General features: G+C 36.5%; 1 protein-coding gene and 1 pseudogene across 3 annotated transcripts; one reads left to right on the top strand and one right to left on the bottom strand.

Annotated features, from left to right (window-relative positions):
• The first annotated feature begins 657 nt into the window (after positions 1–657).
• Positions 658–24,451, top strand: SUMO1 (small ubiquitin like modifier 1). 3 transcript variants are annotated; one of them, XM_053665201.1, is made up of 6 exons: positions 665–828; positions 13,325–13,399; positions 15,914–15,991; positions 19,799–19,870; positions 23,606–23,674; positions 24,128–24,451. In XM_053665201.1, exons 1-5 carry the CDS (start codon positions 817–819, stop codon positions 23,672–23,674), a joined length of 306 nt encoding a protein of 101 aa, XP_053521176.1. In that variant the 5' UTR covers positions 665–816; the 3' UTR covers positions 24,128–24,451. The 3 variants fall into 3 exon arrangements, with proteins under 3 accessions (XP_053521178.1, XP_053521177.1, XP_053521176.1); XM_053665203.1 differs by lacking the exon at positions 19,799–19,870 and having other exon boundaries at positions 658–828; XM_053665202.1 differs by lacking the exon at positions 19,799–19,870 and having other exon boundaries at positions 661–828; positions 23,606–24,451.
• On the bottom strand, positions 2,097–2,198 carry LOC119055292 (uncharacterized; annotated as a pseudogene).
• Positions 24,452–25,535: the final 1,084 nt, after the last annotated feature.

Genomic DNA, 25,535 nt, shown 5'->3' with positions numbered 1-25,535 from the left:
AATCTCTACTCTATTTCATTAGTATGTATTTTTATCCTCTGTGCTTACACCAGTAGGGGCATTGTATTTTAAAGAAGAAATCATAGAAGGATTGTTCTTTAATTCAAAGCAACAAATTCCAGGATTGGAATTAACTCCTTTCCCCCATAAGTTCAGAACTTTTCAGCAGCGTCTTTTTTAACAGTAGTCACCAAGACTGTCCAATGGGATCGTTGTTTTGTTTTGCTTCCCTTCTCCCCAAATCGAAGTCATGTGTTTGGAGGGGGGCTGCTGGTTAACCAAAAATGTTAGCTCTATCCAACGCTGCTATCCAACTCAATTTATTTCTGCAGGTTGACGAGCAAGGCCAGGAGACAATAGAAGTATCTCGGTTCAGCCTTCAGAAACGTGGAAGGTGCCAGAGGAGGAGGAGTCCAGGCTGTCAGAACGGTGCCAAACACCAAGTCTGGGGACTAGGAACTTCCCTGCATCCCCGCCCCCCGGGGGATGGGCTCGAGATCCAGGCGCAAGGCCTGGTTTTTAGTGTAACACACAGACTGTTTTTAATTCCCTAACACAATCACAGCAAAGCAGCTACCAAACCCTCCTGCCCTAAGTACGGCCCACGCCCCGCCCCGTTTTCCCGCCTCTCGTCTCCTCTTTTTCCCCCATCCGTTCTCCTTTTGCGTAGCGGAAGTGACGCGAGACATAGCGGAAGTCCCTCCAGACACGGTGTTGTGCTCTGGGGAAGAGAGGAGGATTTGTAAACCCCGGAGCAAGGTTCTGCCTACCCGAGGCCGCTGCTGTGCGGAGACCCGGGGTGAAGCTACCATCACCATGTCTGACCAGGTACTGGACTGGGAGCCATCCGATGGTGGTGGCCGAGGCCTTACTTGGTGGATCTGCCTTGCCGCTGGGCTGGGGCTGGTGGGGATGGGGGATGCGGGGGAGGGGAGCGACGGCTGTGTGTGTGTGTGTGTGTGTGGGGTGGGGGGGAGGGATGGGGGGGTGGGGAGGGATGGAGGTGGGCTAGGGCCGGAGGCGGTGGGGCTTTCCGCGGGTCTCCGGGATCCGTCCAGCTCCTCTCCGGGCTCGCTCATCACTCTCCGTCTCTCAGCTCCTCTGGTCGCGGCCTCCCTTAGGTCGCCCCCCTTGCAGAACTCAGCTGCTACCTCGCTGGGAGGGTGAGTCTCTGGGGAATCCGTCTGCCTCCCTCTTTGAAGGACTGATTGCAGAAGCATGGCCCTAGGCCCTAGTTATGTAATGGGAGAGAACCTCTGCCCGGGAGGTTCTGTGGCTCTTAGAAGCGAGTAAACTCCACTTTCTTGGTTTTCGATCTTTGGCTAGTCCCGAAGTGGGGACGTGGGGGCGGGGGGAGGGAGACGTTGTCGGGTGTTGCTGGGAACCTAGAAAGCTGTGCTTTCTGTCCAGATTGCAGCTGGGGCCAGGCCGCTGCTGCTGTTTTCAGAGTCTTTTTCCGTGTGGGGGTGCAGAGCTGTGGCTTCTTTTCTTGTGCTTTTCCATTTCTCACTCGGGATTGGTTCAGCAACCCTCCAGTTGTGAGAGAGCACTCGGAATAATCAAGAAACAAAGTAGAGCAAACTGCTTGAACAACAGAAAACATTTCCTCTGGGCATTAACCTGAAGATGACCGATTCTTTTGAGGGAAAGATAGGAAAGCTTTGGGTGTATAGAGCAGTTGCAGAACATGTGTGGGAAGCTGCCTATTATGGCAAAGTGCTCCATCTCAATGTTAATATCAAGAATATTTTTGGGATTTGCACTCAATCAGGAGAGTCCCGATTGTCCGTGGTAAGTTTTTCTTCATCCTTTTCTAGTTAGTCACGTTTATGGCTAATTTTGAATTAAGGTTTTTTTTTTTTTTTGTGGGCGGGGTGGGGGTGGTGGTGGTGGTGGTGGTGGTGGTGGTGGTGGTGTCTGGTCTTCCATTTTGTTTCCTAAGGCAACTTTGACTCTTTAAAATATTTTTGTACCTTTTGTTTGTTTAGTGATAGTTATCTAGAAAACTGTTTTTCATTCAACTCCATAATGTGCTTGAACTTTTGAGTTTAATACACTTCCTTGGCTTGTAACCCAGTTCAGTTTTGTATCTCTTTGCCATAGTAAGTGAGGCTTTTGTGGATTTATACTTTTTTGCAAAATATATATTTACATTTTTAATAACAAACTATAGAAATGATCCCTGCAAGTATAGTCATATATATTTACATTTATTTATTTATTTTTTTTATATTTACATTTTTAAAGCCTAACTATAATCTAGATTAGTTTTGGATGGATCTTATTACTAACAGTCTAGATTAATTCCCAAGTTGGTATGGGAATGACATTGTAAGTATCTCCCTAGATAGTTGTTTGCTGGTTGCCAGGGAGGAAAGAACAGGTGTAAATGTTTAGTTTCATCACCCTTTTATTTTGATGCTCAGAAGTGACTAGGAAGCATGTTGAAATTTACTAGTCAGCTGAAAGAGCAATGTACAGAAGGAATTATAAAGTAAATTATAGAATTTATTGCTCCAATTTTACCTTTGGTTATTTAAGAAACACATGAAGGAAGAAATAAAGGACCTAAGACACTTAAAAAGGTTGCCTTATGCCAGAGGGAATTTAGATTCTTTAGGGCTACTCAAGGCCAAAACTTTTTTTCACGATAATACTAGGACATTATTTGTCTCTTTTTATTTTGATTCTTTCATGAGTGTTCAGTGGAGTTTCTAGAAACTAACATGACCTGTGATGTCACAACAGATTGAACTGTAGAAGCAGATGTGAAAATCCAGCTCCTTTCCATTAAGCCAGACATTAAAGAAATTTGAAAAAATGCACAACAGTGTCAACTCTTCTCAATAGTTTTGTTTTGAAAACAGTTTTTTTTAAATGATTTTAGAGAGAGAGAGAGAGGAAAGTAGGGAGGAAGAGAGAGGAACATTGATTTGTTTCACTTATTTAATCATTTATCAGTTGTTTTTTGTAAGTGTTCTGAGTGAGGATTGAACCACAACCTTGGCTTAGGGCAACAATGCTCTGATCAACTGAGCTACCTGGCCAGGGCCTTGAAAACTATTTTTAATAAAAACCATTTGCTGCCCTGGCCGGTGTGACTCAGTAGATTGAGCACCGACCTGCAAACCCAAGGGTTGCTGGTTCGATTCCCAGTCAGGGTACATGGCTGGGTTGCAGGTCAGGTCCCCCGTTGCGAGAGGCAACCCATCAATGTAGATCTTGCACATTGATGTTTCTCTTCCTCTTTTTCTCCCTCCCTTTCCCTCTCTCTGAAAATAAATAAAATCTGTTAGAAAATGAAAAAAAACCTACTTGCTAATATATGAGGGGTTTACTGTTACTTTAAAATGAATTAATATTTACCTGTAAAACATTTTTCAGTTTCAGTGTTTAATATTGTAAACCTCGATAGGTATAACTAACCTGACAAAAATTTTATGGGATTCTAAATAATTGTTAAGTTCGTATAAGTCCTGAGACCAAAAAGTTTAAGGTCTTGTTCTAGTCTGATAGACCAGTATCATTGTTGATAATTGGACTCAGTACAGTGTCTTGTTGGGTGCTAAGGATTTAAGGAAGTAGGAAGCTGAGCTCCTACCCTTAAGAGGCTTTTGAAAAAGGAGTAAGAATCCCAAGTTACTACTATACAGTATCATCCATTGTCCCTAAAAGACAATTTTTATTTAAAGAAAGTTTTATTAGGGCAATGTATTTTCTTTTAAAAAAAGATTTTATTTACTTATTTTTAGATAGAGGGGAAAGGAGGGAGAAGAGAGAGAGAGAAACATCAGTGTGTGGTTGCCTCTTGCGTGCCCCACACTGGGATCCTGGCCTGCAGCACAGGCGTGGGCCCCGACTAAGAATCGAACCAGTGACTGTTTGATTTGCAGGCTGGTGCTTAGTCCACTGAGCCACACCAGCCAGGGCACAATGTATTTTCTGAGGCACCCTTAGGAGGCTATTGTCTGGTGCTAAGATACTGAAATTGAGTAATGACTTCAGGTTAAATCCAGGAGTGTCCAACACATGGCCCACAGGCCACATGTGACCCAGGATGACTATGAATGTGGCCCAACACAAAATTGTAAATTTACTTAAAACATTATGAGGTTGTTTTTGTGTGTGTGTGTGTATGATTACTTGTTGTAGTGTATTTAATCTGTGGCCCAAGACGACTCTTCTTCCAGTGTGGCCCAGAGACGCCAAAAGGTTGGATGCCCCAATAGACAATAAATTCATACAGGACTTAAATTGTTGTTTTTTCCATTGATTAGTGAAATATTATAAAATTGAGTGAAACATTTTGTTATAATTCTAACAATTCCAGCATTATCCAATAGATTTTTGGGCCATTATTGAATAATCCTCTAAAATAGGTTCTAAACCCAGGTTCATGGACCCTAAAAGGCTGAAAATCCAATGAAATTATATGGAGTGTCTTGTGAGTATTTGTGCATGTGTATTTTTTAGGGAGAAAAGGCCTATCTATAGCTTTCATTAGGAGTATATGCTCCTTCAAAAAGTTTAAGGACTAACCTGTAATAAATACCAGAGATCTGTTTGAGTACTCTTAATCTCACCTTGCAGCAACACTAATAAGCGTGTATATAGAACCAGAGCTTATTTTCAAATCAGTAAGGGCAATTTGTGCAAATATTTTCCCCTTTTACTTTGCTGTGTTCAAGTTTATAGTGTTTCTTTTCCTTAGCAAAATCATCAGTGGCAGCATGGACTGCACAGATCTTCGGTTCAGGTCTGTTAATTTGTAGTAATTAGATGACTGATTTACTTCACATCTTAACCGAAGCTGTTATAACAGGGTTCATGCTCCCCATCCCCACCTCAGACAGAGATTCCTTGGATGATTTCCTTTTATTGTTAGTCAGGGATTTGGAAGCATTATGAAATAGGGTTACCTGTTAGTACCTAACAAACTACCTCAAAACTTAGTGGCTTAAAACAACAGCCTTCTGTTTTGCTCATAAATCTGCAATTTGAGCAGGACTCTGTGAGTTGGACTCATCACTGCTCTCTGGTGTGTGGGGCCTCTGCTAGGATTCCAATACTCAGTTGACTGGGTGCTGCCATGGCTGGGCTCTTCTTGGAGTCTCAAGGTCTGAGCGGTCTCATCATGTGTTCTTTTCAGCATGGAGACCCCAGTATATTCAGACTTATACCATCTCAGGGCCCACAGATAGAGTGTATGCTCCCAAAGAACCCTAGGTGGAAGAAACCTCAAGCCTCTTGGGACTTATCCTTGGAAGTTACTGCTGCCATTTGTTGGTCAGGCCTATCCCTAAGGCTAGCCTAACTTCAGGGGAAAGGCATTTATTTATTTACTTCCCGGCTTTATTTTTTTATTCGGATACAATTGACATGTATTAGTTTTATTTATATAAGGTAGTGACTCGATAGTGTATATTGTGAAATGATCAGACTAAGTCTAGTTAACATCTGTAACCACACAGTTACAATTTTCCTCTTGTGATAACTTTTAAGATCTACTTTCGTAGCAGTTTGTAAATATACATACAATTCAGCATTAACTGTAGCCACCAAGGGAAATACATTGAGATTCCTTTTCTCAGTGGGAAGAGGAAAGAAGAATTTGAAGTTATCTCTAAATCTACCATATTAATTGTGTTAATTCTGTCAGGGTAGCATTGTTCCTTGCAGTATTCCTTATATTTTTCTGTTGATGTTTATTGGTTGTACTGTAAGTTTGAGATAGCAGGAGAAAATGATGAGCTGGGTATATATTAGGATTCATAGTTAGTCTGTCATAGAATAAATATGTTAAAACTATAGCTATGGCTGTGCATGTAGTGATAATTAAGCATTTCATGCTTTTGGGAGGATGATATATTCTATCTTCTCTCTGATAGATACATGGGGTTGCTGCTAGTGGATATTGCAAATGTATAGGTTATAGTAAAACATTTTAAAGAAAATGTGACCTAAACAATATAGTATTTTGAAACTGAATATGATCGTTACGGTTAGAGTTACTCATGAAGGTTGTTTGAATAGTTCAAACTTCAAAACTATAAAGCAGTCCATAAACTATGGCTTGACATCCATAGCAGTTAGAATGTTTTTTTTATAGCTTTTTATAAATAAATAGTGTTAAAAATTATTTAAGTACCTTTTCCCACTGGACTGTTCACTTTTGAGGGACAAAAATCAAACTTTGTTCATCCTTTATTTTAGAAGTGTCCAGTACAGTGACTGGATACTTACTAAAAGTTGTTGAAGTGGTTGGATTCATTCATTCAATAAATCTATTGAATGCCACAATATGTTCAAAGCAATATTCTAGACCCTGAAATTGGAACGTTGCCTCAAAGACATGAAGCAGCAGGTATCTATCTCCACTGCTTTCAGTTCCCATTGTTATTAAGGATTGGTAGTTATGGCATAGTTTTTGTTTTCTGATATTTTTGTATACCTTCCTGATCTTAGAATCTGTTAGCAATAGTTACCTGGTAATTTTATCTCCAAGATGAAATCATTTACTTCTTCCAGATCATTGGGCTTTTTAATTTTCTCTAAGACTGGTTTAGTATCTCATTTTGGAGTTTATTAAAATTGTGATTTTTTTTGGTGGATAATTTTCTGATATTCTACTTATTTTTTAATCCTTACCTGAGGACATTTTTTATTGCTTCTAGAGGAAGTGAAAGAGAAACATCGATATGAGAGAGAAGCATCTGTTGGTTGCCTCCCATATACACCAAAGTCAGGGATTGAATCCACAGCCTAGGAGTGTGCCCTGACTGGGAAGCGAACCTGCAACCTTTTTTAAAAAAAATATTTTACTTATTTATTTATTTTTAGAGAGAGGGGAAGGGAAGGAAGGAGAAAGAGTGGGAGAGAAACATCAGTGTGTGGTTGCCTCTCGTGTGCCCCCTACTGGGCACCTGGCCTGCAACCCAGGCATATGTGGGAATTGAACCGGTGACCCTTTGCTTAACAGGCCCATGCTCAATCCACTGAGCTACACCAGCCAGGGCAAACCCGCAACCTTTTGATTATGGGCTGACACTTCAATTGAGTCACACCAGACTGGGCAGATACTCTGTTTCTTTAAAAAAGTCATGTGGGTCCTGGCCAGGTAGCTCAGTTTGTTATAGAGTGTCATTCTGCTATGGCCGGGTTGGGAGTTTTGTCCCCAATGAATGCATAAATAAGTGGAACAACAAATTGAGGGTTTTTTTTTTTAAGATTTTATTTATTCATTTTTAGAGAGAGGGGGAGGGAGGGAGAAAGAGAGGGAGAGAAACATCAATGTGTGAGAGATACGTTGATTGGATGCCTCTTGCACACCCCCAACTGGGGATTGAGCTCTAAAGCTAGGCGTGTGCCTGACTGGGAATCTGAGGAGCCAGCCGGTGACCTTTGGGTTTTCAGGCTGGCACTCAGTCCACTGAGCCACACCAGCCAGGGCAGGTTCATTTAGATATGTTGTATTTGTTATACTTTTTTTTATTTTGACCATTCTTTTTGCATTCATTTGCCTTTTCTGAGCTAACGATAATCTAAAGGAAAGACCCGAAGGAAGGAAGGGTGGAGTTGTTTGTTGGACTTGTCTGAATATCTCAGGCCAGTTGTTTTTAAGGGTTTAGTGAAGATTAATATGTGTATGAAAAACTGCACATACACGTACCGTTTGCTGAATTTTCACAAACTGATCACATCCATGCCACCAGTACTCAGTTAAGAACCACTTTCCTAACTACTGATACACAGATTAGTTTTGCCTGGTTGTATACATTTTAACTTTTAAGTGGAATCATACAGTGTGTATTGTACAGCTGTGTCTGGCTTCTTTTGCTCAGGATTGTTTGAAGATTTGTATGTTGTTAAATCTCACTGCTATATTGCATTCCATTGTGTGACTGTACCACAATTTATTAACATTTTGCTTTTGATGCACATTTGAGGCAATTTTCTAGACCTGATTTTAACATATGCCAAATGGTACCTATTTATAGCACCTTCTATGTCAGTTCCAATTGCTTTTGGACTGAATAACAGAAAGTCTCATATATTAGGTTAAATATGAAATTTATTTTTCTCATGAAACAGGAAGTCTGAACATTAGTATTCCAGGGCTGATAAGGCAGTTCCACAATGCCCTCATATTCCTTTCTTCTTTATCCGTAACAGATGTCTTCACTCTCATACCTGTCTCCTTGCTGTCACAAAAAAAGGTTACTTTGTGTCTTTGTATCAGGGAAGAGAAGGGGATGGAGAAAGGGCAGAAGCAAAGGAAAAAAGTATGCCAGAAAGTATGTACCAGCAAAAAGTATGTCATCCCCTATCTCATTGCCAGCATTGTATCACATGGCCATTAAAAAACTGAGAAATATGTTTTTTAGCTGGCCAGATTTAGGTTTCCCTTTGTAAAGAAGAAGAATATGCAAGAAAATGCATATTGGGTAGGTTATTAACAAAATCTGCCATACCTCTAAATCTGTTTGCTAGTACTTTTGGGTACAGTTAAGCCAATTTGTTCCAGGTTTTGCAGAGTCAAGGCTCAAAGAGGAGATTTTTACAAAACCAGTACAATTTTCAGTTATAATTTTTGTTTCTGTGATGTCTGTGCATATCTAGCATCTAACCACAATTCTAGGGTTGCATGTAAATTTCCAGCATACCCAAGTATCTTCACAGCTTTACTTAAACCTTGAAGTTATGGAGCTAAATCTGGTCAGTTCCATTTCAATCTCTAGTACTCTCATTAAGTTTGAACATATGCAGCATAAAAATAAAGGTATATATCTATTTTTGTGTTTTTAGAATAGTGTTATGTCTACTGAACTGTGAGGAAGATGACTATTGTACTTTTGGGGTTTTTATCTTTTAATAATGGATAATTAGAATTATTCAGTTTAACTCTTGTTGGGTTTTCTTCATTAGGAAATAAAATGAAATAAGCTGATGTATTATAATAAGACCTATGGTTATCAGAATTTTGGGAAACTTTGCATTTTTTTTATGAAATGTTTTATTATGGAAAATTTTAAAGTATGTATAATTGTATCCATAGACTCATCTCTTGTCCTATCTTACTTTGTCTACACTGCCCCATTCCACTTGTTATTATTATTACCTTCATATTATTTTGAAGCCAGTCCTAGACATCACATTATTTTATCTATAAATACTAATATATATCTCTAAAAGTGGGCTTTTTCTTTTAATAAAGCCAGGATACTGTTATCACACCTTGAATAATGAAAAAAATGGTAATAGAAAAAACACAATAATAAAAAAATTTTTTAAAAGAACAGATTTGTTAATGTCATCAAATAGAGTAAATGTATTCTTTGTTCGGACCCCCCTCAGAGCTGTCCCCTCTTACAGAAGGATGAACAACCCTTGAATTGTCAGTGACAGATTGGGGGTAAAGTGTGATGCTCTTTCCAGTTGATTGAATTGTCCACATACTGATTGCCGGTGTGCCTGTGAGCAGACTTCTTATTCTTTTGACTTTGAAATTGCACAGTGAAGTCCTTCTCATGAATTTTTAACATTTGTAAATGAGGCTGTGTGTCTTCTCTCCTTTCCAGTCAAGTTCTCTTTTCAGATCCTTAGCCATCTTATATTTCCGAGCTGTTCCTTCTGTGTCTTCGAAAGAAGAGTTGGTAGTGCTCGGTGCTTGATAAATTCCTTTACCAATCCATTTAACATGATTTGTCTGTGGGTGACGGGTACCTGAAAATGTGAAGCTTTCTAGTTCTTCTCTTTGATCTTGCACATACATTTACTTTTCTTTCCATTGCCAGTTTCTTCTGCTTTGGGGCTGTGTATCCTTTACAGCCAAACCAACCAGCCCTCTCTGGGATTCTCTTTTCTCTGATGACCTAGTGTCCCGGACCCAGTGTTGAATGCTTTCACTGTTTTGTAGCTGGTGTGCCATACCATTCTGTATTGGCTGCTTTTTTACAGGGGAGAGAAGGAAGGGCAGCATACAAAAGACACTGAGATCGCTGAAGACAAACTGTGGCCTTTTTTGTCCAAGATCATCTCATTTTCCAGACTAGTTTGTTAAAAGGAAAAAAGAGCATATGAAAAGTTAGATGACTGCATAGACAGACACGGGGCTATTAAACAAGTGGTACAGATGACACTGCTCTAGTGCTGCAGAGTTGGGAGATTTTCAAAATGGAGTGAGTAGAGAAATTGGCAGCTTGTTTTTGGAAATTTCCTAGTCTTTATGTGTTCTTAGGAAATTGAAGTGAATTATCTCTTACCCAACTGTGAATATAAAAAACTAAAAGTAGGGGGTGGGTGGGATGGGGTAATAGGTAGAAAACTGTACTCTAACAACAAAATTTTAAAAATCCTACTCCCTCCCCCCAAAAAAAGCCAAAACAAAACTGGAAGTGTTTTTGTTTGGACTATTGAATATAGTAGAAGTGTGAAGCATTAGTAAAATTTTGTGGTACAATACAGAAAATAGTACCGTCAACTTAATTCAACAACATTAAACAATTGCCTAGTATTTGCCTGATACTGTAGAGATCATAAAGATGAAAACTTGGATTCTCTCCTTGTAAACTTATAGTGAACACAAGACATACAAATTGGTCACAGAAAACATTAATTTATTTAACAAACATATTGAATGTCTTCAAAGTTCCAGGCACTATACTTGACTAGAAATGCAAAGAAGAGTAAGGCATACCAATAGGAACTTGGCCTGCGGGGAGATACATGAGACAAAGAAGCAGACAGTTGAAGACATGGAATCCAGAGGAGCCACGAGTATTTAAGGAAATGGCCAAGACGAAGAGAGAATGGAATCTGGGAGGTCAAAGGTGGAGACTTGTGGAGACTTGTGGAGACTTAAGGAAGTCATCAAGGATGAAGCGTTTGTTGTATTTAGAGAGTCGAAGATGAGATTTGAAATCGTCCATTGATTTAGCAGTAAGGAATTGAACTAGTAATCTTGGTGAGAGCAATGTCGATTGGAATGGTGAGGAATAAACCAGATTACAGTGGGTTGAGAGTGACAATGGAGATAGCAAATGCTGAGTACTCTTGTAAGAAGTCTGATGAAAAAGAGGACAATAATTAGAGAAGCCAGTTGAGATGGAGTATTTTTAAATTGAGAATAAATGCTGTAAAAGGTATGAATACATTGCAATAGGAGCATTAAAGGAAAATATTATGGTAATCTCATTTGGAAGGCTGAGAAGTGCTGTGATTCCTAGAAGAGTGTTTTAAGTACTGGTCTTTAGATGATACTTGGCCTGGATTTCTGAGAGGATTTCAGGAGAGGCTGAGGGAGGAGGTATAATCCTGGTCAGGGAATCAGAGACCACCAAGGTGGAAAACTGCTAATGGGCATATTTGGGGAACAGTAAATAGTCCAATTTTAACAGAATCCTTAGGTTCTGTTAAGGAAAACTGCACTCTAGGTTTACAAGGAAAGTGGTAAGAAGAAAAAATAAAATAAAAAGAAACTGGTAAGAGAAAAATGAGAGTTGGGCTTGGTAATGGAGGAACTCACTGGAGTGCTTTGGGGTTTGGTGCTAGACCTTAAAGTACTGGCAGCTACTAATACTTTTTGATCAGGGTAGTTATACGGTAAGAGAAGCTGTGCTTTTAAAAAGAGTTTTCTGAACCAGTGTGGATGATGGAAGGGAAAGAGCTCTTGTCCTGAGCAGCCTCTATAGCTATCCTATCTAGGAAATACTGGAGCAGAATCACCCTATTGTGCTGATGTATTGCTGCAGGGCTTGGGGGTGGATGATTCTTTGTGATAACTCAGACAAAGCTTCTTTACTAAAACTCCTCCCAGTTAGAGAGAACTCAGGGCTTTGTTGCTTTTTTTTGCCCTTCACTGTATAGAGAAAGCTTTCCTCTCCCTCTGTAGAAAAACTTAAAGGGAGAAGCAACTGTTTTACTATGAATACAAATTCATGGAAATACGGTATTGAGGCTATTTTTTGAAGAGTCTTCTTGTTTTCATGTGAAATACTGTTTCACTAAAGAAGGTTAATTTTGCCTGCTGCTGTAATATGCAGGAGTCAGCAAATGTTGAAAGTTCTGCAGAATGAAAAGCAGGCAAAAATTCACACTAAGGAAGCCAATTCTGTTAATCTAAGCATTTCCCTAGACCCTAACCTGTATGTTCATGTTAAAAGGTACTCCTAATTTAAGAGGTTTTGTTAAATTTTGAGTATTAAATAACTTGCTTACTAGTTTTGTTATTGGTATGAGATACACAGGTAGTGGCCCTGTGATTTTACTTATAAAATACAACATCATCAGTTATATTCTTATCAAGCATGGATTTACAATTTGAAATTGTTGTGAATAATAGAGTATATATTTAAATAAATGGATAATTTGATGGCCAAGTGAAAATTTCTAGCCTATCTCCTTTACTAAAAATGGCTTAACTTTTCCTTCATGACAGAGTGGTTTGAAATAATTTATTCTGTTAATTTCATTTTCTTTTCAGTATCCCTTCATTTGAAAGTATTTTATGACCCTCTTCTGTTTTCCAATTTTGTTTCCTCTTTCCTTTTCCTGCTTAGCATGTTTGTACTTTTTTTCTTATTTCAGTTGAAATTCCTCTCTCTTTTTTTTTTTCAGCCAAGCCTAATCTAAAATTGGATATATTGCTTCAGATGTCTAAAATAATAGATAATACAAAACTGGTTTGTTTTGACTCTGGGATGCATTAGGCAATACTTTGCTATTTGATTTTTCTTCTTAAATCCTTGCTAAATAGACTGCTTATGCTGATATGATTAATTTACATTTCTTAGTACAGTTTTATAACTGGAGTAGTTAACTTCTCCCAAAAGGCTGTGAGAAGATAATTTTGCAGTAGTGTTTGGTTAAGAATTCATGGAGTGTGAGTTTCCTTTGACTAATAGGACTTGACTGTTGGCTAATGGTCTCCAGGTTGTCCCTCTGTCCCCCTGCATGAGCAGCAGGAACACCACCTGGTAACTTGTTAGAAATGCAAATTATAGGCCAACCCAGACCCACAGAATAAACTGGGAGTCTTAACAGGTCTTTTAGGTGATTCTGATGGACAGTGAAATTTTACCACCATTTCTGTAGGATAGTATAATAAAAGAGACCTCTCTCGAGTTCTAGTGAACTGGTGTTTGGGCCAAAAATTTACTTACGATCTTTTTTGCTTAATTGACCAGCCGAGAAAATAAATGATCTTTATATTCTCAGGTGCAGATTTTGTACTGGGAGCTGAAGTAATGAATGCTCATAAGAGAGTAATAAAAATAGCATATAGGAACTTTTATCTCTAAAAGTACTTTTTTTTTTTTTTTTTCAGGAGGCCAAACCTTCAACTGAGGACTTGGGTGATAAGAAGGAAGGAGAATACATTAAACTCAAAGTTATTGGACAGGTGAGTTTCATTATTTTTGACTCTTGAATATGTGAATAATTTCTGACACACAGGAGAAATGATTTAAGTAAGGCAAGTTATTTTAAAATGTTGTTTTAAAATTTGTTGTAAACTGTTGGAGGTGGAAGAGGCCAATTGTTTTTTAATTGTTCTTCAAGGCAGATTTAGGTCACTTTAATTTTCCAAATAAAACTTTTTTCTTAGTATGCTTCAGTGGCAAATACGTTAAATACTATTGAGTGATAAGGCCAGGGTCCACCTTAGACAAAGGGCTGTCTCAGCTCTTTTTGTGACCCACTTCCCTTTTCTTTCCCATCATTTCTGTAGCTGCTGACTTACATCTTATTGACTCTTTTTTGAGATGTTAATTGATAATTAAGGTTAGCTGAAAATGGTTGGAAGAATGTATCTTCATAGTTGCTCTTTTAAAGGGTAAAAGAATTGGTAGACTCTCACCATCAAAATATTAGAGTTCCATTTCCCCACATTCTACCAAACATGCAATATTACTACTCCTCAATGTCGTGCTAGTATGATAGGTTAAATTTTGTTTTACATTTCTCTGATTAATGAGGTATAATTTTTGGTCTACTATGATTTATATTTTTCCTTGATTATGTGTTCATATTCTCATTTTCTGGGATTATCTTACTTTGAAAGTTTTTGTTAAGATATAATTCACATATCATAAAATCCATTTTACAGTGTATAATTCAGTGACTTCAGTATTTTTCCAAGGCTGTTTACCCATTACCACTGTTTAATTCCAGAACTACTCATCACCCCCAGAAGACATGCGTACTGTAACTCCCCATCCTCCTTTCCACCTAGCCTCTAGCAACCACTAATCCACTTTGTCTTTATGTTTTTGAGACAAATTTATCAATCTCCTTTTTAAAAAGTGGTTTCTAGGTTTAAAACTTGCTTTAAATGAGGATTTGTCAGTGTAAAGATTAGGGGGAATCTCTCTTTAAGAAGAGAAAATATTTTTTAAAATTTTTAAGTGTTACCTCTAGTTCATCTGGATGTGATTTTAGTATGTATGGTGTGAAGTTATGGTATAGGTATTTTGTCTTTTAATGATATTATCCATAGGAAAAAAATTGTTTTTGTAATTATAGACACAAAAATATCGTAAATGTTCAACTTCTACTAATATAATTTGTGAATATAATATGCAGGCATAAGGATTAGCTTTGAAACTTCACAGTATGCATGTGTCAGTATTTATTTTTGATGTTTGCCTGATAGCTTGCTTGACAGTTTGGGTAGAAGAAAAGAATTGAAAAAAAAGAAAAAAGATTTGTGGTCCCACAAATCTAATTAACTGACTCAGGTTCTTAATCATTTTATCATGTGAGAGAAACCAGACTCTGGGGTGACTTTCTATGTCAGGATTAAATTTTTCAGTGTGTTATTTTAAGGTATACAGGGTCTGTGCAAAAAAAAAATCCAGACATTGTTAACATAATGAAAATGGTTTGCATGACATTGATATAATCTGGCAGCCAAGGAGAGTGGATTGGAATGTGCATATGTGAACAATGATGACTTCACTGTACTAGTCAGTGGGGGTGGTAAATGCCATTGAGTGAGTGTGTGTACTGTGTGGCCATCACGTTCCAAAATGAGCGAGTACAATCAGATTTGGCATTAAGCTGGAACATTCCTCTGTGGAAACTACTGGGATGATGCAGAAGGCTGCAGCTGTGGGCAACTGGTCATGCATTACATCTTATGCTGAGTTTTTTGGCAAAACATCAAATGACCCAGGTGACTCAGCTCCTGTACAGCCCAGATTCGGTGCCCCGTGACTTCTGGCTTTTCCCAAAACTAAAATCACCTTTGAAACGGAAGACATTTCAGATGGTCAGTGAGAACTGAGGAAAATATGATGGGGTAGCTGATGGCGATTCCAACAAAGGATTTTGCAGAGTGTTTTGAATAGGGAAGAGACTCTGAGAGAATTCTGTGAGGTCTCAAGGTGCCTCCTTTTAAAGTGGCTGAGGTATCATTGTCCTATGTAAATGTTTCTTGTATCTTCAATAAATGCGTCTATTTTTCATAGCACGTAGCTGGATACTTTCTGGACAGACCTTGTATGTCTCTTATAGTTTGACTACCTTCAATAACACTTCAGTTGTTGGGGAGGTACTTTTTTGTTTTGAGTTGCTTTTGGCGGGGTTTGTGATAATTCACCTTTTATTTTAAATGTAGAGTGAACATACAATTATGAAGCAAAGCATTCTCTTACATAAATGCTTTTACTTACGCTGCTAATTTAAAAATTCAAGACAGATTGTCTTTATGTTTGTTTTATTAAATTTCTTTTGACATGGCTATAAAGCAGTGATTAGAGTGTTTTAATAATACCTGTTATGAATATTAAAACATATTTTGGTGGGAAAATACAGGTGACAAGGTTTGTTTCTATTTGTGTAATTAAATAATTTGTTTCAAGCAAAGCTAATAATTTACACAAAGAGGGATAATTGTTTTCTTGTATCTCCTTAGGATAGCAGTGAGATTCACTTCAAAGTGAAAATGACAACACATCTCAAGAAACTCAAAGAATCATACTGTCAAAGACAGGTTTGTATATTATTATATTAAATACAGTGCTTTCTTTGTCACTAATTTTTCTTTATCTTTATGGCTTATCAGTATATATAATTAAGGCAAGTACATTTTGTTGATCAGTATGAAATTTCCTTGTTTGTAACCAAAAGTTTAGTCATATGTTAAATTTAAGTACTAACAAAATTATCTTTAAGTACTATTTATTATTTTATACATAATAGTACAGATTACTGCTAATTGTGTTCTATGCTTTTAATATCAAGCATTTCTCTTTTAAAAACCATATAGAACTCTAATTAACTTATTAATGCCAAATTCTTACAGATTTTGGCCTTCGTGAACTAGATTATTAAGTTGATAACTAATTTCTTTAAACTGTCTAAGATTCAGATATGGGCTCCCCCACTGTTTGAGCAAGAATAAGTTGTGTGCCTTGTTTCCCCCTTAGTAAAATGGGAACTTAGCCCTGGCTGGCTAGTGTGGCTCAGTTGGTTGAGTGCTGGCCTGTGAACCAAAGGGTTGCTGGTTCAGTTCCTAGTTGGGGCACATGTCTGGGTTGTAGGCCAGGCCCCCCTAGTGGGGAACACGCAAGAGTCAACCACACATTGATGTTTCTCTCCCTCTCTTCTTCCCTTCCCCTCTCTCTAAAAATAAATAAATAAAATCTTTTTTTTAAACAAGGAACTTAGTAAAATGGGAATATTACAGAGCCTACCTCATGGAGATGAAATAAAATGACCTTCATAAAGCTCTTAACATGATGCATAAAAAAACTGCTTAATCATCCTGGCTGATGTAGCTCAGTGGATTGAATACAGGCCTGCCAAGCAAGGGGTCGGTCGCTGGTTTGATTCCCAGTCAGGGCACATGCCTGGGTGGTGAGCCAGGTCCCTGGTAGTGAGTGAGTGAAAGGAAAGCACACATTGAAAAAAAAAAAAAGAAGAAGAAGAAATAATGCTTAGTAAATGCTACCCATTATCATTAATAGTAAAATATAATTTTGAATAAATGTCATTGGAATTAGTGTACAGATGCTCCTGGACTTAGGATGGGGTTGCATCCCAGTAAACTCATCATAAGTCGAAATATCGTAAGTCAAAAATGCATTTAATACACCTAATCTTTTGAAAGTCATAGCTTATCCTAGGCTACCTTAAATGTGCTTAGAATACAATATTAAAAAATGCTGGCAACACAGTGCTCTTGTGGAGTATTGCTTGTCTACCCCTGTGATCGCATTGCTGACTGGGACCTGCAGCCCATCGCTGCTGCCCAGCATCATGAAAGAGTATCTTAATTGCATATCACTAGCCTGGGAAAAGATCAAAATTCAAAATCTGAAGTACAGTTGGTCCTTGAACAACATAGGGTTTATATTGTATATTATATATATTACATACTGTATTCTTACAAAAAATAAGCTAGAGAAAAAAGTTATGAAAAAAATCATAAGGAAAATACATCTATAATACGGTATACACTTATTGAAAAAATCTGTATATAAGTGGCCTGTGCAGCTCAGACCCATGTTCAAGGTTTAACTGTACAGTTTCTACAGTGCACACATCATTTACGGATCATCATAACGTCAAAAAGTGGAAAGTTGGGGACCATCCAGGTATAGGAGATAACCGAGATATATTTTAGTAATCAAATTGTGTTACATGATATTAACACAAGTATTGTGAGTTTTTTAGATGGTTTCTTTTCACAGTTTAAATTTGTAACGTAAGTAAAAATCGCTTTGGCTATAAGAAAAAGAGATTACCAGGGTGTTAGGGTATGTAAAACAGTAAATATTTTTGTCTCTTTAGTTTTTGATATTGTTAAACTTGGTAAAATCTTATTAATTGGTGCTCAACTAGTTCACATGTGTAATAATACTGATGAGTGCTAAAATTGCGTGTTCACCAGGGGAAAGAAATAAATACTAAGTGTGCTATGCTAGGTACTAAGACACATTGTATTTAATCCTCACAACAATTCTGAAGAAAATTATATAGTCTTCTCTCTTCATCAATATACCAAGGAGTTGACTATGAGGAAAAACAGCAAAGTAAAGAAGTAAAATCACAAAACTAAAGTTTATGGAAGGTGCTAGGTTTGGGGAGATAATTAAAATATAATATCAACTTAGAATTATTTCCAACTTTTTTTCTCCTTATTCAAGGACATGTGTATTGATTTTAGAGAGAAGGGAAGGGAGAGAGACTGGGAGAGATATGTTAATGTGAGAAAGAAACATTGATCAGTTGCCTCTCATAAATGCCCTGATGGTGACTGAACCTGAAACCTAGGCATATGCCCTGACCAGGAATTGAATCTATCACTTTTGGGCTTATTGGATGACACTCCAACCAACAGCCACTTTGGACAGGGTGGCTCAGAGTGTGCTTTCTTTTTATATGCTTCAGAGTATTCAGTCTTTAGAAAAGATGTTTATACTTAGTTCACAGGGCTTGGTAATATTTTTCTTTTATTTAATGACATGCAAGGAATAGGAAACAATTCGTTGGAGCTATGTAATACCCAGTAGAGATTGAAAAGTACAAAAAGTAAATATTTATTGAGTCATTTTTCCATTTTGTGTTTATTGATTTCTATAGAAACATTTTTGACCTATAATTCAATGTGTGTCCTATAATTAAATTAAAATCAAAGAATATTCTACCTTAGTCACTTATATTTATTTTATTTAATATATGCCCTGGAAAGAATTTAAGTATGAAATGTAATGAATTTAGTGAGATGAAGGGTAAGTGTGTATGGCCTTATGTACTTATGTGTAGTACATATTGAAAGATAGTTTTAATTTTTGTGGGTTTCTTTTGGGACCATGTTTAAGCAATGAAAATCTTAATATTTTAAGTATTGAGCAAATTTTTTATAATACTTTTGGACTAGATTAATGATTCTTGATTTGTTCTTAGTTATTTCTCTTTACATGAGTCATATCAGCTATTTTGTTGAATAAGTGATTTAAAAATTATTTTAATATCTTTTGTGATACTTTCAGTGCTATCTATGCCATCAAAGGTTTATTGTAGCTTATCTGATCAGCTATGATGCTTTTATCAAATTTCTATGGTTTAGTCTTTTTAAAGCCAGTTTTACTTATACAGTTGGAAGTGAGTGAGGGTGCTCATCCAGTTTCTGATTTTACCTTTTATGTTAGCTTATAGATTTGAGAGGAAACTATAAAATAGTTATCAAGCCCTGGCTGGTGTAGCTCAGTGGATTGAGCACGGGCCTGCGAACTAGACAATCGCAGTTTGATTCCTAGTCAGGGCACATGCCTGGGTTGCAGACCAGTTCCCTGCAGGCCAGTTCCCAACAGGGGATGCACGAAAGGCAACCATACATTGATGTTTCTCTCCCTCTCTCCTTCCCTTCCCCTCTAAAGATAAATAAATTAAATTAAAAAAATAGTTATCAGAAGCACCGGCTTAGAACAGATTTAAAATTTAAGAACAGATTAAAATTTAAGCAAGCCTTAAAATCTTGGCTTGCTGTTAAGGCTTGCTGTGTGCCCTCTCCTCCTTACCTTCGATTCCCTAGCTGTAAAATGAAGATAAGGTGATGAACAGTTATGATTGTGTATGTAAAATGCTTGGGGCAGGGAGGGCCTTGCAAATAATTGGTACTTGATAAATTATACTTATGATGATACAATTAGCTAATTTTATGTTATATGTATTCTGTTGAAGCTTTCATGTTTGCTTTTTTGTGCATCAAAGTTATTATTTCTTCTAGGATTTGTGTGTGTGTGTGTGTATATATATATATATACATATATGTGTGTGTTTTTTGCCTTTTTAGGGAGTTCCAATGAATTCACTCAGGTTTCTCTTTGAAGGTCAGAGAATTGCTGATAATCACACTCCAAAAGAAGTGAGTAAAATTTCTTCTTTGAGTCAAGAAAAATTTTAAATTCTGCATTGAATGATTTTGTTCATGGTAAACTGCCCATTTCTTGAATATTCTCTGATTTAAGTGGTATATCACTTGTCAGAGAAAAAATCATTTGAGTTGAACTTTCCATATATTGCCTTCAAAAATGCCAGTAAAAAGAGAAGTTGAAAGTGGAATGGGGTATGGAGATTGTCATAAGGCACATACTGTGTCTTCTTGAAGATGGACAGATGTTCCTCAAATTTGGCAGATTTCTGGTACACTTTCATGGTGATGGTGACCTTTATGGTTTGATTTTGACTTTGACCCATCTTGAAACTTCACACAGAAGCTTAGTGTATATTAATATATTTGGCTATGTCATCTTGATTTGTGTTTTTTAATACTTCTGTGTCTTAACTTGTTTTATTGTATTCTGTGGACTCTTTGTTTATAAATTCCTTCAGTTTGGGTTTGTCTGATGTTTCCTCATGATTACGTAGATCCAGTTTTGCATTTTTGGTACGAGTGCCACGGAGTGAAGCCATGTACTTATATGAGTGTATCACATCAGGAGGTACATGATGGCTCTTTGTCTTGTTATGGATATAGTTACTTAAGGTGGTAACTGCCAGGTTTCTCCATTGCAAAATTATTGTTTTTCTTTGTAATTAATAATTTGTGGGGAGATACTTTGAAACTGAATATTCTTCTTAAGATATTGGCCATTGAGAGACTTCTTCATGTTGGTGTCTATGTTTTTTTTTTTTTGACATGTCTCCATCTTTTTTTTCCTATCTTTTAAAAGTTTTTATCTTGAAATAATTTCCAACTTACAGAAAAGTTGTGAGAGCAGTACAAAATATTGTACTCGCTTCTATCTAGATTCACCTATTTTTAACATTTTGCTACTTTATTATACTTCCCTAACCCCCATGTATATATTTAGGTATGTGTACCCTATGAACCACTTGGGAGTAGGTTGCATGAACCATGGCCATTTACTACTTAATATTTTTGTGCATATTTCTTAAGAACAGGTATATTTTATGTAACCATGGTGCTGTTAATAAAATTTAGGACACTTAATGTTATCAGAATACTTTAAGCTACAACCTAATTTTGTCATTTGTCCCAGTTGTGTCTTTTATAATAAATTTTCTCTTCTGTCACAGGATTCAGCTCAGTATCAACATACTTTATTCAAGTGCCTCTTTATCATCTTTAATGTGGAACATATAGATGCTATTCTTGTCTCCTATGACATTTATATCTTTGAAAAATACATATTAGTTATTTTCTAGAAAGTCCTGGATCTGGGTTATGTATTATGCTTTTGGCTGACTACTACATAAATGGCGATGTGTCTTTCTGATCAGGGTGTAATGATAGGTGATGTTAATTTTTTCACTCAATTTAACTTTTTTCTTTACCGTGTAGTTGCTATTTTTCCTCTTTTGAGTAAGTTGTGGGTATGCACTTTTGATTGTCTTCTTATCAAACTTTCCCCCCGAGGTTTAGTTTCTACCCACTGTCTTGAGCATTTCCTTACTTTTCAGCACAGTAAGATGTTCCATACTCATCTCGAGTTTTCCCTGTCTCAGCTTAAAATAACCTCTTAATATAAAATAGATACAAAATACATTTTAGTGACAACTTCCTTATTTTCATTAAGAGATTATATTTTCAGAAAAATAATGGAACAGTGAGAAAGTAGATATTTAGGGAGAGGCTTCCTTGCCCCATTGTTCATTCATCTCTACTAATGTACATAGTTTGAGGACACGTGCTACCTTCCTGATTTCAAGGTTCCCTTGTAATGTTTGGAATTTCATTCCTTGCAGTATTTAACAGGCTATATGTGTAATTAAGATGAAGTTTTATAGCACCTTTAAAAATTTAATACTCATATATGTACCACAGCCAAGATAACCATAACACGAATGCCAATTTAATCACTTAATAATTCTAAATCCACAGAAGCCTGTGTTTTTTTAGTTTTCTTAGCATTCTTTAATTTTTTTATATTTTGAAATTCTGCATAGAAACATCACCTATAAAAGGTGAAACTTATTAGAGATTATTGATTGACCTTAGACTTAAAATTTTTTATTTTTCATTTGTTTTTTCTGGTTCATTATAGTTCAGTGAACACAGTTCTAGTTTTTTATTTTGGTCTACCTCTCGCTTCTCAACCCTGGCTGCACCCAGGAACGACAGATTCAGAGTCCTTCACCCTCATAAGGGTGTGCCTGGGTCACCGTGTGACACCGTGCCCCTTTGTGTACTCTGTTCTTTTTTTGTATAAAGACTTCTCATAGTTAAAAATAAAAGTAATAAAACTAAACTATTAAACTATAGAAAATGGAAAATATACTCTGACTATATCTGCGTTCCCATTTAGCAAGCAACCATTATTTTTTTTTTAAGATTTATTTTTAGAGAGAGGGGAAGGGAGGGAGAGAGAGAAACATCTATCAGAAGCAACCGTTATTAATATAATAGACCTCCTTAGCAGTATTGCTTTCTGTGGTCTCAATTACCTGCAAGCAACCACAGTCATAACATAGTAAATGGAAAACTCCAGAAGTAAACAATTCATTGGTTGAAAGTTGTGCAACATTCTGAGTAGTGTGATGGAATCTTGTGCCGTCCTGTGCTGTCTTGCTCCGTCCTGCCTGGGATGCGAATCATCTCTGTCCAGTGTATTCGTGCTTTTATGTACTGCTCCCTTGTTAGTCACTTAGTGGTTGTCTTGGTTTTCAGATCAGCTGTCTTGGTATCTCAGTGCTTGTGTTCAAGTAACCTTATTTTACTCAATAATGGCCCCAAAGTGCAAGAATAGTGATACTGGCAATTCGGATATGCCAAAGAAGAAAAAACACTGTAATATGTAGGGAAAAAAACAATATATGTAGGGTTCAGTGCTGTCTGTGGCTTCAGGCCTCTACTCGGTGGTCTTGGAACGTATCCCCACAGGTAAGTGTAATGTCTGTAAGAAAAAAATTCTGTGATATTTCAGTGCACACGAAACTTGTAAAGATAATTGCCTAATACTTTGCTTAATGTTCTATAAAGGCATTTAAAGGATTCCCCCCTTTTTTTCCTGTAAGAATTGAGAAGGGATGGGCTGAAAAATAATCTAGCTTATAAAACTGGAGGAATTGATTAAGAGTAGTTATATACATAATTTTTCTTCATTGAGAGTGGTCACTGTCAAAAAAAATAATTATGGGCCAGAAGCAATTCTAGATGATAAGCAAACCACTTAGAAATGAATCCTTAGGCATCTCTTTTCTAACTAAAATCACATATATTTCAAAGTGATCAGGGTTTTTGAAAAAGAAATTTTTATCAGGTAGTTACATCTAGAAATAAAATGCTTTTTAGAAAATATGCAATCAAACTATTATTTAAACTATTAAATATATGTTCCATTAGATTTAGTACTCTTTTACAGTCCTTTCCAATAAAAGACTTAAGTTTTATATATCGAATAAACTGGAAAGTGAAATTGACTCAGCAAAGTAATAAATGACTTCATTGACATAGAATCTGAGGGAAACACATATCTCCATGTGTCTTTATAAAGGAACAGGATTCTTAACCTTAGAACAGTGCAACTATGGATCTCCTTTGTATCTTTTTGTACCTTAAAACAGTGGCTGCACAATTGCAATCAATTAAAGAATCATGTTTTATATTCTCTTAAAATGTTTTTATTTTCTCTTACAGCTGGGAATGGAGGAAGAAGATGTGATTGAAGTTTATCAGGAACAAACAGGGGGTCATTCAACGGTTTAGATATTCTTTTTATTTTATTTACTTTTCCCTCAGTCCTTTTTTATTTTTAAAAATAGTTCTTTTGTAATGTGGTGTTCAGAATTGAATTGAAAACTGACCCCTACCCTCTATGTCTTTAAAACATCTGGTAATTTGAATTCTAGTGCCCATTCATTATTGTTTTGTTTTCATTGTGCTGATTTTTGGTGATCAAACCTTAGACCCCTTCATACAGCCCTCTCCTTTTTAAACATTACATGTGTGCACAGAGAGGCCACCTTTTTCAGGACTGTGCATTTTCAGGCTTGTGATAAATGAGGTCGACCAATGCAAGTGTTCCTAATGACATTTCTAATTGGCCGGGAAGTTCTAGCTTGTGATTGCTTCACTCCTGGACTATGACTTTCAGTGGGAGATGGAGGTTTTTCGGAGAACTGAACTGTGGAAAATGACCTTTCCTTAACTTGAAGCTACTTTTAACATCTGAAGGTCTGGACCAAAAGAAGAGAAATATCAGGTTGGAATCAAGGTGACAGATAAAGCGAAAGTAAAGACTAACTCCAAAGATGGCTTCCCTGAAGAAAAAGCATTTTAAGAGTAAAGAAAAATCTTGTCAGAAGATCCCAGAAAAGTTCTAATTTTCATTAGCAGTTAATAAAGTTATTCATGCAGAAGTGTATACAACAGAACACTGCTCTTTTTTATTTTAATTTGTACTTTTTGGCCTGGGATATGGGTTTTAAATGGACATTGTCTGTACCAGCTTCATTAAAATAAACAAAATATTTGTAAAAATCACACTAATGTTCCATTTTATTTTTAATTGTACAGAAAGAAAAAGAAAATGCCTGAAACAAGATTTTCTTGATAATACTGGAAATTATTGTTTGTACATAGTACAAATACATATTTTTTCAGTACTGTACAGTGATGATCATCATGGCTTTGAAGCACTGAAAGTTACTGAAGTGCCTTCTGAATTAAGGATTTGACTAAGGCCACAATACCTTCTTAAATACTCAGTGTTCTGTTTTTTAAAAATACTTGATATTTCTGTATGGTGCATATATATATATGATACCCAATCATGTTGAATAAATGGGCACACCAAAACTTCTTAATTGGTTTATATTGATAATTTCAGTTATTCCTTTAACAAAATGTTTCTCTGCTTACTTAAGGTTTGGTATATTTTGTTTGTTTATATTTTCCCTTTATTTCTTTATATCTTATATACTTAAATTGTGTAAGATTAAAGTACCAAATAAGTTTCTATTAGAGGTCTTAACCTTTTAACTTTTTGCTGAATCACAGAATTTAGTATATCTATGCATACACATAATCCAGTTTCATGTTATCCCAAATAGAATGTCATCTGAGCATTTGAGAAGAACAAGTAAAACCTGTCTCTAATGCATTTTATAAACTGTTATAAATCCAGGTCACCTCTTAAAAATAATTGGCTTGCCTTATAAATTCCTGTATTTGACCCTATCTGAAAAATTATGTGTATTATACATATATACTCTAGGTAAATTAGTGCATTTAGACCATCACCTGGCATTTATTACATTATATTAAACAGTGACTAGAAATTAGGCCCATTTGTAGAAAATCCTCGTTGAACTGTATATTTCAGGCCTGAGTAACAAAGCTGACAACTATTTGAGCAATCCAGAATTCGTTAATGTGTGGTTTAGTATCTTATTTTTGATTGCATCTCTAAAGGCTCTCAGCATTTAGATAGTAAAGCTTAGCTACTGGGGAAATAAATTTTATCTTTTCAATTAATTGGATTCTTCTAAATGCATTGAATTCTGCTATGGTTAACTTTCAAATGTGATTATCTGGTGTAGTGGTACTGGTAAAATAGGCCTTTCAT

The sequence above is a fragment of the Artibeus jamaicensis genome, unplaced genomic scaffold (assembly GCF_021234435.1).
Source record: "Artibeus jamaicensis isolate MK-2021 breed Jamaican fruit bat unplaced genomic scaffold, CSHL_Jam_final contig_391, whole genome shotgun sequence".
In the NCBI taxonomy this organism is placed as follows: domain Eukaryota; kingdom Metazoa; phylum Chordata; class Mammalia; order Chiroptera; family Phyllostomidae; genus Artibeus; species Artibeus jamaicensis.
Note: the sequence above shows the minus strand (reverse complement) of the source record. Positions and strands in the feature narration are given on the sequence as shown.